Here is a 12,772-nt window from a genome sequence, read left to right as displayed (position 1 = left end):
AAAAAAAAAAAAAAAAAAAAAAAAAAAAAAAAAAAAACACCTTAAACTATAAATAAAGACAAATGTGTTTATAATCCCAAACTCCACATTTCTATTGTTTTCAAATAAATTATCAATGAATGAAGACTCAGGTAAACTTTAGTGAAGAGATACAATTATTTGAAGTATATAAAAACAAAACCACCTCACTTAATTCCACTACAGGCTCTCTCTTCTCTGAGGCCTCCTCCACTTACCCCCCAACACACACACATAGACACACAGACACACACACTGTTCTTCTATGTCCACTCTTATTTTTCTTCAGTCCTACAAGCTGGGGATCTGATAAGACATATATTTTTGCAAGCTTTATACCAAAATACTTTTTTCATTTTTCAGAGACGAAGCAGAATGGTTAGGTCTGAGATTTTTTTTGTGTTACTCAGCAGTGTTAGCAGAAAGATCTCTTGAGTACTGCATGCTCTGTGAGACCAGTTATGAATAAATAGTAAGGTGGGGTATAAGGCAGAAAAAGGCATTCACAAAGCAAAGGGGTTTCCAGGGAGTAATGTAAACAAACTGAGTAGAAGTAGGCATTTGTCTATATTTAAACATTAGTGTTAATTTCTCACTGATTAAGTCACCCAGTAAGAACTGTTCCTGGCAGGCTGGAGAGATGGCTCAGCAGTTATAACACTGGCTGCTCTTCCATAGGACCCGGGTTCGACTGGCTGTTTCAGAACTTCTGATGCCCTCACAGACTTACATGTAGGCAAAATACCAATGAACATAAAGTAAAATTAAATTTATAAATTGTTTTTGACTTATAATTCTATTACAACCCAAGCTCATGTCAAACCTCTGAGCCCATTCCTCATCTTCAAGATCAAACCTTTAGTGCTGTGATAACAAGTGTTACAGAGTCTAAGAGCCAGCTACTGGGCTAGAGTTCTGTACTCACTGCACTCACTGGCTTCTCAGGATGGGCTCCAAAGCTAGATGTCACTCACTGATCACAGGGTGAAGCCAGCAGCACTGCCTGCGAATTACAGTATTCTCAAAGCTCTGTTCCCTCTGCTGGCTTAGGGCGGGCGGTGGTGGCGCACGCCTTAATCCCAGCACTCGGGAGGCAGAGGCAGGCAGATCTCTGTGAGTTGGAGACCAGCCTGGTCTACAGAGTGAGTTCCAGGACAGGCTCCAAAGCTACAGAAAAACCCTGTCTTGAAAAAAAAAAAAAAGAATGTCATTCCTTCAACTCTTAGAAGGGAATATTCTAGAAGAAACCCTAGGTGTACAGACAACATTGGAATAGAGCATGAAGCAGTTCTAAAATGTTTTAAAGTTAAGGCTCAAAATTCTTTATGTAGTTTAAGGTAGCTTGAGCAGCCTAAACCAAGTCTGCCCTTACATACTGCCTCTTCCTTCCTAGCCCTCTCTGGCCCCTACTAGAGGGCAAGATTCTTACTCTGAAAGGGAGTGAAGTTCAATCTAGGTATGATCTGAGGTCTCAAAGTCAACACAAACTGACGTTTTAATTTATCTTTCCCTAAACTCCTGTACTACTTCCTCTAGCAGGAGAGAAAATGGATCTCTTCTGAAACCCTCTGAAACTTTACAAGTGTCAGCTTTTCTAAAGAGCCCTTTTTGGAGTCACTCCACAGTTTCCAGGCCAAGAGTATATTCAACTCAAGTTTAGAAAGACCTGGAGGACCTGGAGGACCACTGTGTAAATGTGCTTGCCACATAAGCCTGATGCCCCAAGTTCCAACCTGGCAGGCAACTCCAAAAAGCCCTCTTCTGACCCCCACACACGAGCCTTCCCATACCACACTCCAGAAAGTCGGTTTTTGATGCCCACGCACGTGCCTTCTCACACCACACTCCAGAAAGTCGTCTTCTGACACCCAGGCACGTGCCTTCTTACACACCACACACACACACACACACACACACACACTCACTCACTCACTCACTCACACTTTACTCTGAAAAAGTAGATTAAAGGCTATCTGTACTGAGATGAGGCAATAACCCTCATCTTTAAAGGAACAAACACAACGTGCCAACTCTAGAGATGTACAGCAACTTATCCAAAACCACGGTAAAGCAAATGGCTGAGCATAGTCATGGACCTAGGTCTCTCACATCCATGCCTTTTCACAAAAGAAGCCATGACCTGTAAATTGGAATTAACTTAGGCTCTGGAAAAACTAAGTATTCTCATCAGACACAATCTAGGGAGCATATAAATAAGGAAATAGGGAAGGAATCCCAAAGAAAGAAACTGGTAAGGCTGATTCTCTCTGTTGAGCCAGGTTATAAACTGCTGACAAAGGAATGGCAGATGGAAACTGGAACAGAATGTAGAAAACCCAAGGCCTGAGCCCTCTGATTCCCAAGGCTTTCCTGGTCAAGCATCTGTATGTCCTGCTGGAACTCCATTTCCAGAAGTACCCAAGGAAAGCCAAGGAGACCCCAATCCCAGACTAGTGCTGTCTTTTCCTCACACTCAGGTGGCACAGGGTGCAGACCGCACACCTCCTATTCTGACAAGGAAGTGGCTCTGGAGGACAGTGCAGGCTGGGATGGACAGCAGGGTAGCAGTTCACTATTCTAGTTTCTTTTGAAGCTCAAATGTGTACGGTGCCAAGACAAACATCCAGAAAGAAGCATGAGATGAATACATTTATTCCAAAAAATTAACACATTAAAAATAGTTAAACTTGTCCAAGCCAACTTCATAAATTCTTTAACCTTTTATTAAACAAAATGTACAACCCAAAACATCACACTACGGCGGTAATAACACGGGTAAGGGAAAGGGTTACATCTATGACATCTATGCTTGTAAAACAGAAAACACATCCAATCCCAATTTCAGATTTTCTAGTTTACAACAGAAATGGTTGATAATTTAACATAAAATGTTACTGGACCACAGTATAATGAGCAAAGGTCATTTCAAAACTAAAAGTGACCTCAGAAACACAAACACTCCTGGTATTGAGCCAGGAATAAGTCTTACCGGTGCGTCGTCTTCTGAATCTGAGCCTCCCAGTTTTTCTTTCGTTTACTGAGGCCATTTCCAAACAAGTCTGTAAGTGACCAGGACCATTTGAAATTGAAGCAAAGGCAACAAAGTATGGAAGGATGGAGCTAACATGCCAATAAGGGAAGTTAAACAGCAAGCAAAGAGGCTACTCACGTTGCACTTCTAACAATGTTAAGGCAGTCTCATCCGAATGAATGTAGACCTAGGGGAGGAACAATCCTTTCTTCAGTACTTTCCCATTTCAGCAAGCTTTTTGGTGTTTCTCCCAGAGAGCCATCAATTGCTCAGAAAGGTAGGTAGGAATACAACACAGTAACTGAAGTCAGCTGTTCCCTCCCCCCCCTCACATTCCAGAAATGGCGGCCTCAAAGCCAAAATCAAAGCACACTTTGCGGTGAGCCAGAAATTCATTTGACTTTAATGACAAAGAAATAATTTGGCCAAAAATCTTAAAAAAATTAACAAAATATTTTTAACAGATATGTAGAGAAGTTGTTAAGACCGATTTATCTAATATTTTAAAGGACAAGGAGTGGGGGAAATAAGCAAATTTTTTTAGCTCCCATGAACGTTTACTGTGAAGGTTCCAGATGAGATTGCCAACTAGTCCTGGATCAGCTGAGGTCCAGTTTTTAACACCCGATATGATTCATCCATTCAGGTAGTCCTGGCTGTTGTAGTCATGAACATTGGATCTTGTGTGATCTGGGATAACATCAACTGCAGCTTCTTGTTCAGGCATTTCCTGAGGGCCCATATTGCCTCCAACTACCTGATCCCTAGAAGGGGACCCTGAGGTTGGAGTTTTCACCAAATTCAAAGCACTGTCATTGTCTTCACTTACTTGAGAAACTACATCCGAGACAGATACATTCAGAATTTCTAGTGGTGGTGATCCCATCTCCAAGGAATTGCACTTAAAGTCATCTGGCTCAGACAGCGGAGAACATAGTTTCTCTCTTGGAACTCCAGATGTCCGTGTGACAAAGTCAACAAGGTCTGGAAGGCAAGGAGATGGTCCAAGGCCTGAAGGACTGACTGTTGTGGATTCCATTCTGAGTAAATCTTTCGGCAATTGTACAGTTTCTTTTACCTCCTCAGACAACATTCCTCCAGCCAATAGGTCAAGGGCCTGGTGTGTTCTCTCACCTCCCATGTCATGGTCAACATTCTCTACAATGTGTCCTGTTTCTGGGCAGCTAGAGGTGATTCTCCCATTTCTGGAATTAGATGAACTATGTTCACCCTCTATTTCAAAATTAAGCACCATAGTCTTGGGAGATTCTAATGGAAACCCAGAAAAAGATGGTATTGGTTCAAAGTCACTGGGACTGGAGGGATCACATACTACAGTTAATACAGAATTTTCTTCAGACATTCTCTGTGACAAGGCAGCTGGTGATCTACATGCTTGCTCTGTCTGAGCACTGCAGATTTCAGCATGCACATCCCCCAGATTCCTCAGGGCAGCAAGCCCCTCTACTTTTGAGTGCATAGCTTCAAGGTTTTCCAAGGCTTTGCTTTCTACTGTCACTGTTAGTTCTGGACAGGTATCTTGTAGCTCCACAGCTTCCACCCCTAATTTCTCTGGACTCCTTTCTGGTTTCCTTGGGCTCTCCCAAGTCTCTGGCTTCTTTAAACACATATTTGATCTAGGTGGAGACAACAGAAGTAATTCAGGGACACCTTTTGGATTCTGGAGTAACGATGGAAATGAGTCTATTTTTGCCCTTTTGGAAGAAAGAGACTGACTCAATTCAATTACTACTTTACTTGGACTTTCATGTCCTGTCATCAATTTCCTAGACTGTTCCACCTCTTTGTCAATTGTTGATAATTTGGGTTGTCCTATTTCTTCTTCCCATGTGTTTCTATTGCCGTGGTTCAAACTGGAATCTTCTATGCTGTGGAGTCCAATGCTGGTCCCTGCTTCTTCTTCAACTGCTACCTTTCCTTTTAATTCAGTATTTCTCTTCACTTCTTTTTCTCTACAATTCTCTAACTGGTCCAACTCTTGGTTCTTGTTTTGATTATCCATGAAGTTAATTTCTACCAACTTCTGAGACCCCTTGGTATGACAGTGTGTATCTGATAGATGAGATGCCAAAGGTGAGTCTGTATCAGGTGGCTTTGGTTCTCTCAGATCAAATTTGATTTTACCCTCTGGAAGTCTATCCTTATCACTGTCGCAATGGAAGGAAGCAGAAGTCCACGTGGTCAAAGTGTCTGTCTTTGGGGTAATCATTTCATAAGGCCTGCTTTGGCACAACCTTGTCAGAGGCTGTAGGAAGCTATAGCTGCTGTCTCTACTTTTGGGGTCTATATGTTCTATAACTGACCATTTCTCTATAGACACCAGACCTTTTGAAATGGAATCTTCAAGTTTGCTGATTACAGGAGCAGTGACCAAACCATTATCTTGAGGCAGGTCCTCTGAGGATACACTACTGTTCAAAGCAGAAGTGGAAGAGGTATCTGAAATTTCAGTTCTAGGAAGGCTGCCATTTTCCAATGAACCACTACTCAGCTTAGTCTCATGGGCCCCCTTCCCACCACTGCTGTAGAATATGTCATACAGGTCCTTAGCATTGGCTGTTGCTAAGCACAAATTTCGCTTTTCTAATTTTTTGGCCTGCTCACTGAATACACTTGAGAGGGGTGGTGGAGGTCGCACTAACATAGAGATTAGGGTCTGATCCCGGTCACTCTCACTCACCCCAGGAGCTGTCTCATCAGAAGGAATGGCAGGTGATTGTTCTGACGCCGTGAAGGCTACAGGCAACCCTTGGTTCAAAATCTTAGGACCTTGGAAGCCAAGCCCGAGAGTCTGAGCTACAACTGAATTAGATTTCACAGAAGTTAAGACAGCATCTGTTTGAGCAGGAGATGGGGCAGACAGATGAGGTATAGCCAGGGGTGGTGGTGGTGGAGGTGGAGGTGGAGGTGGTGGTGGCGGCGGCGGCGGCAGAGCCAACATTTGCTCAGGTACTTGGGGTGGCTCATTCTTTGCAGCCAGTTCCACTTTTTCCTCTGCAGAGCCTTTTAGAATCACCTCTTCCCCTCCAAAAGCTTTGGAGATGATATCTGGAGGCAAGAGTAGATCAGATGAAGACTCTTTAACCACTGGCAGAGGTCTGGCAGAGGTCCCAGAGGACTTGATAGACAGAAAGGTGTTTAGAGGGGCAGGCTTGCTCACTGTGGCTGAACCTGATTTGCGGAGTACTGTGGATGGGATAGGCAGGTTAGGTCGGATCTTTGTCTGTGTTGAAGTTGTAACAACAGGTGTCCAGGGGCTAGTATGTGCAACAACAGTTTTGCCAGAAAGCTTGATTTTGATGGGCTTTGCCTTCCCGGTTTCAGCTCTTCCATCGTCTTTGTCCTTACTGTTTTCCACAATGTCTTCCTTAGGGGCACTTGGGGCCACCAATGAACTTTTTTCTTCGTCTTTCTCTGGTTTCTTCCAACTGAACTTTCCAAAAGAAGATGCTACTGCTGATTCCTTTTTTACCTCTTCTCTTACTGGGAGTTTGAGGTTAGCATTCCTTTTAACTTCACCCTTTTCAGGGGAATTTCCACCCTCAGAGGGCTGGTCCTCTAATTCTACTGAGGCTTTCTCATCTTCCTTTGCTTCTTTCACAACTTTTGCCTTTTTTTCTATCTTCTCCTCCTTTGGTTTCTCACTAAGTTTGCGCTTTAGCTCACTTTGCCGTCGTCGCTCTGTTTCTAGGACCACAGCCAAGCCAGCTTGGCGGTCCAGATTTCTTCGTTCTTCATACAATGGGTTTTCTTCCACATATTGCTGGAAAGAGAAAAGATAAAGATTCAGTAAATTATCAAATTGCTCTAAGAGAGAGTCTTGGCCCTTGCCACTGCTACAACTCATTTAAGAATAAATCACTGGAAAAATCTTTTCAAAAACTACAGATAACTCAATTAGCCTCTCTCACCAGGACTGAAAACTTCCTAGTGAGAAGGGATGTGAAATCAGTGACTTTCTAACTCTGACATTTGACAAAGTCAAAGGAATTAGTACAAAGAAGTAGAGAATTCCACAAGGACACAAAGACCAACCTTGTATTTCTCATTGTGCTGGTGACCCTTCACATGCTGCTCTCCAGAAATTGGATCCCCCAAAAATTCCTCACAAAGTTGGCAGTAGAATCCAGTGGTGGGAATCAGAAACTCAGAGCCTGAAAGAAATAGAAAATAAGAAGCAAGCCTTTTCCATCAAGGATGAACAGGCAAATCCCATCACTCTACTGCAGTAAGATGACTGTGCCCACTTTGGAGTCAGAAGTGGCATTTAGATGAATCTCAAGGGCATGCTCTGTGGGCCTAAGGCTTAACTCTCTTTCTAGTCTTTCTACCTCTTGGGTACATTCCTAGTCTGGTTAAATCTGTAGTACCCTATGCCAGATCCATTCCTTAAGCTCTAACATGCATCAAGCATCTTAGAGGATATTTAAAAACTATGTTCCCAAATAGTTAATTCACTCATTTGCATGAGGGGCTCTCATGAAGTACTAAGTCTTCAGGGGTCATCTCTAAGCATACTGACTGCTTGTAAAGGCAAGAAACAAAACTTTAAAGACTTTTGACTTCTCAAACTTTTTAATAAAAACACTTCAAAACATTTTATAGATTTTAGTTGAAAAGGCATGAAGGAAACTTACCTTTTGCAGGAACAGTTATCTTGTCAGTTCGCTTTACAGTGTCTTGCTTAGCCTCACTCTGAGTCTTTGAAGCCCAAGGTCTGTTGTAGGGATCCAGTGTCTATTTGCAAGAGGCAGAGGTGCTCACACAACAGCACTAAAATCTCAATGACCCTTTTCTTCCCCTAAATATCAGACCAGGGGACCAGCAGTCCTTAGCTACCCACCCCCACCCACCAACTCTGCCAACTGTTTAAACGGAATCACCTGTGGAAAAGGTAAAAACATGTTAGCTCAAGTACTAGAAACAGAGAAATAAAAATTCAGGTACTGAAGGAATCAAGAGACAGAAGCCTCACTTACACTTGTGTGGTGTTTAGTTATGGTAGTCCCTGAGCTGAGCCCTGGGGATGGTATCCTTTGTTCTTATCTCTTGACTCTTCAGACTGGGGCTCCTGCCCATCTGAGAATGTTTCATCTTCCAGCTTTGCAATGCAGATGGGCACACAGAAAATGAAGGGGAATGAGAGTGATAGTAGAAAGAACCATGGTCAGGATACCTACCTGTGTGTGCTTCTTAGTGTGCATATGGGTGAAGAAGTCAAACATGGTCCCACATATGGTGTTACAGTCTTTGCACCAGTGATTGCCAGCATCATAATACTCATAAGCAGCAACAGGCTGGTCAGATTGCTTAGAGTTTGGCTGGAGGCTTTCAGCAGAATTAGGGCTCTTGATACAGGAGTTTTCATTTACTGTTGATTCCTAGAGAGAAAAACTTACACTTATAAAGAATTTAAGGCAGAGTAGATTTATATACTCTCAAAAAAACAGATGGTAATCATAGGAAGTATGACCATATGTCTAGTGTCAAAAACAAAAAGCTATATAAGATGGGGAGAATCTTAATAGAACCTGTATTCAAAGCTCAAGAACCAGGCAGTGGTGGCGCACACCTTTAATCCCAGCACAGGCTCCAAAGCTACAGAGCTTTGTCTTGAAAAACCAAAAAAAAAAAAGAAAAAAAGAAAAAAAGAAAAAAGAAAAGAAAAGAAAAGAAAGAAAGAATTAGGCCCTATAGTTCTTTCATATCAAGAACAAAAACTACTGGGGCTGAAGAGATGGCTTTTAAGTACCCACATGATGACTCACAACTGCCTGTAACTCCAGTTCTAGGGGATCTAACACTCTCTTCTTGCTTCTGAGAGCACTACATGCATGTGATACACATACATACATACATACATGCAGGAAAATTACTCATAAACATAAAAATAATAGAATCTTTAAAAAAACCACATATACTTATACATCCTAAAGTTTTTCTAAAAGAATACCAAGATCTCTGGGTAGTAGGGATGCATGCCTTTAATCCCAGCACTCAGAAGGCAGAGGCAGGCACATTTCTGTGAGTTCGAGGCCAGCCTGGTCTACAGAGCGAGTTCCAGGACAGCCTGGACTACACAGAGAAATCCTGTCTTGAAAAACCAGAACCAAAACCAAATAATGATGATGATGATAATAATAATAATAAAGAATTATTATTTATAATTCCAAGATCCTATGGGACAAGTGAGATGGCTCAGCAGGTAAAAACCTGAGGATCTGAGTTTGATTTCCAGAATTCATGTAAAACACTAGATCTGGTGTTTTACATTTGTGATACTAGCCCTCCTAGGGAGAGACAGGAGGTAGACAGGAGAAATGCCTGAAAGCTCATGGCCCGCTGGCCTGCAATTTGAAGCACAGCAGAGACATCAAAAAACAAAGTGGAGGAGAGAAGTAACTCCTGAAAGTTGTCTTCTTACCTCCTCACATGTACTATCTCTCTCTCTCTCTCTCTCTCTCTCTCTCTCTCTCTCTCTCTCTCTCTCTCTCTTTCTCCCTCTCTTTCATGAGTTCTAGAGCTTAAATTCAGGTTCTCATACTTAAAAGGCAAGCACTTTACATACTAAACCATATCTCTAACCCTGAATATGTTTTTTTTCNTGTGTATATAAATAAAATGTAATTTTATATGTATATATATATATTTTAAAGAGACTATCCAAGATTGTGAAAAGATTTGACTGCATCTGATGAAGGGAACTAGAGAACATCAGTGGAGTCAGGTGGTGGCGGTGCACGCCTTTAATCCCAGTACTTGGGAGACACAGGTAGGTGGATTTCTGTGAGTTTGAGGCCAGTCTGGTGTACACAAACCCTGACTCGAAAAACAGGGAAAGAGAGAGAGAGAGAGAGAGAGAGAGAGAGAGAGAGAGAGAGAGAGAGAGAGAACACAAGAGTGGAAAGGAGTCATTTCATTTCACTATACCCTTCAGTAGACACTGCAAGTATTACCTATGGAAACAGATATGCTGAATTAAAATCAAGGTAACTAGAACGAAAAGGGTGGCTAACAAGAATATGACAAGACTAAGTAAGTAACAAGTAAAATCACTGTTCTTGTGTGTTCTGGTACATATGGAAAGCCAACGCTCCACACAAATAAAACAGCAGTACTTTCCATGGATGACCTAAAGGAATCAGATCAAATATTCCTAAATTGCCTAAAAGCCACCAATAGAAGTTAATGATACCTTTGAGTTAATAATTAATTGTATTCATTTTGTGTGTGTACATGCAGGTTCATATGTGCCATGGCATGTGTTTGGAGATCAGAGAACAACTTTTGGAGTCAGTTCTTGCCTTCTGCCTTATTGAGGAAAGGTATCTATCTTTCATTTCTGCTGCTATGATATATACTTCTAAGCTAAGTGGCTGTGGTAGTTTGAATAAAAATGGCACCCATAGGACCACAGGGAGTGACACTATTAGGAGATATGGCCTTGCTGAATGAGGTATGGCTTTGTTGGAGGAGGTGTGTCACTAGGGGGTGGGCTTTGAGGTCTCAGAAGCTCCTAGGTAAACTGGGGGCAAAGGGAGGTGGTAAAGGGGAGGAGATGGGAGATGAGAACATGAGGGAATGGGATGGTCGAGGTGGAGAGGGATGGAGTGGGAGAGCAATGAAAGAGAGCTCTTGATAGAAAGAGCCACTATGGAGTAGGGAGAAACCTGGTGCTAGGGAAGTTCACAAGAATCCTCAAGGAACACCCCAGCTAAGATTCCTACCAATAGTAGAGAGGGTGGCGTGAACTGGCCTTCCCCTGTAATCAGACTGGTGAATACCCCAACTATCACCATAGAGCCTTCAACTAGCAACTGATGGAACCAGATGCAGAGATCTGCAACCAAGTACCAGGCCAAGCTCCAGGAATTCAACCAAAGAGGGGGAGGAGGAAATACATGAGCAAGGGAGGTCAAGATCATGATGGAGAAATCTACAGAGATAATTGAACTACGCTCATGGAAACTTATGAACTCTAGACAGACAGCTGTGGAGCCTCCATGGGACCTAACTAGGCCCTCTATCTGTGGAATACAGTGTAGAAGCTTGGACTATCTGAGAAGCCCCTGGCAACAGGACCAGAATCTATCCCTGGTGCATGACCTAGCTTGTTGGAGCCCGTTCCCTATGGTGGGGTGTCATGCTAACCTTTAATGCACGGGGGAGGGGCTTGATCCTGTGCAAACTTTATGTGCTAGACTTTGTTGACTCCCTATAGGAGGCCTTACCCGTTGGGAGGAGTAGGGGGTGTTGGGGATGAGAGGAGGCTGGAGAAGGGGTAGGGGTAGGGGAGAACTGTGGTTGGAATGTAAAAGGAAATTAAAAAAAAAAAAAAGAGTTGCTGTGGTCATGATATCTCTTCATAGCAACAGAAACCCTAAGACAGAAGTTGGTGCTAGGGACTTTTATTATGATGATAGGCCAAACCATGCTTTTATTTGGAAGAATGTGGACTTTGGGTTAGGAAAGCAGTGATATGCTTTAAGCTAAGCTTACTGGGCCATACTAGTAGGAACATGGAAGATAGTGGTGTTAAGGGTAATTTAAACTGTGCGGGCCTGCCTCAAGAGGTTTCTGAAGAGACTATTAATATGTGACCTAGAGATCGTCCTTATAATATTTTTGCAAAGAATGTAGCTACTTTTTGCCCTTATCTGAAAAGTCTGCCTGAGGTTAGATTGAAGAGTTTTATATTAATGCAGAGGAAATTTCAAAACAGCCTAGTATTGACTGTTGTGTGGTTATTAGTAGTCACTCTTATGAAGATCTATAATGAAAAGGAGCAAGCCGGGCAGTGGTGGCGCATGCCTTTAATCCCAGCACTCAGGAGGTAGAGGCAGGCAGATCTCTGTGAGTTCGAGGCCAGCCTGGTCTACAAGAGCTAGTTCTAGGACAGGCTCCAAAGCTATAGAGAAACCCTGTTTCAAACAACAAAAAAATAAAAAAGAAGAAAGAAAGGAAGGAAGGAAGGAAGGAAGAAAGGAAGGAAGGAAGGAAAAGAGAAAGAGAGAGAGAAAAGGAGCAAGCTAAGCAAAGAAAAATATAAAATATACAGTTCAAGGAGAAGGGGATACACAGGAACTAAACCCCGTGTTCAAGGAGATGAAAATAGATGAAAGAAAAGCCTGATGTTAGATAGAATAAAGGGAGTGATAACCTCAGGGCAAGATCCCATCCAGCTAAGCTTCCAACTTGTGTAAAGGAACTAAAGGAAAGTTTAGGGTCAGATGTGGTAGGGCACACCTTTAATGCCAGCACTCCAAAGGCAGAGGCAAGTGGACCTATGAGTTTAAGTCCAGCCTGGCCTACAGAGCAAGTTCCAGAACAACCTAGTTCAGGCAGTGAAGGAAACCATCAAAAACAGAAAGCTGGTGAAGATGTAATATTCTAATCCCAGCAAACAGCAGAACTTGTGACTTTGGCCACATGGTTCTGGCTTTAAAGAAGAAAAAAGAGCTATGGAAATTACCTTCACGACTAAGGAAAGCTGCTGAGGCCAGGTATATGGTAGGGGTTTCCCTACATGGAGGTCTAAAGAGGCCATTGTGTGAAGCTATGAAGGTGAAGCCTAGATTGATTGCTTTGGAGACCCCAAGATGTTAGGAATGCTAGAGCCATGGAATACTAGTCAAAAAGAGCTGCTAACATGAATGGAACCAGTCTAAGAAAGAGAAGTGTGCTGAGTCGACAAAGCTGAAA

General features: G+C 42.6%; 1 protein-coding gene across 3 annotated transcripts in view; it reads right to left on the bottom strand.

Annotated features, from left to right (window-relative positions):
* The window catches only part of Znf318 (zinc finger protein 318), a 47,106-nt gene that overhangs the window by 4,683 nt on the left and 29,651 nt on the right, over positions 1 to 12,772 (bottom strand). The window contains exons 7-10 of one of the 3 annotated variants that reach the window (XM_050122733.1): positions 8,251 to 8,451; positions 7,708 to 7,807; positions 7,106 to 7,224; positions 2,724 to 6,833 (exon numbers count right to left, since the gene is read on the bottom strand). In XM_050122733.1, coding sequence (XP_049978690.1) covers positions 3,684 to 6,833; positions 7,106 to 7,224; positions 7,708 to 7,807; positions 8,251 to 8,451 — 3,570 coding nt within the window. In that variant the 3' untranslated portion in view covers positions 2,724 to 3,683. Of the gene's footprint in view, positions 1 to 2,723; positions 6,834 to 7,105; positions 7,225 to 7,707; positions 7,954 to 8,049; positions 8,452 to 12,772 lie in introns of those variants that run through there. The other 2 variants (XR_007588807.1, XM_050122734.1) reach the window with 2 other exon arrangements.

This window comes from Alexandromys fortis, unplaced genomic scaffold (genome assembly GCF_014885135.2).
Source record: "Alexandromys fortis isolate MF-2015 unplaced genomic scaffold, M_Fortis_MF-2015_v1.1 scaffold_212, whole genome shotgun sequence".
Classification (NCBI taxonomy): Eukaryota; Metazoa; Chordata; class Mammalia; order Rodentia; family Cricetidae; genus Alexandromys; species Alexandromys fortis.
Note: the sequence above shows the minus strand (reverse complement) of the source record. Positions and strands in the feature narration are given on the sequence as shown.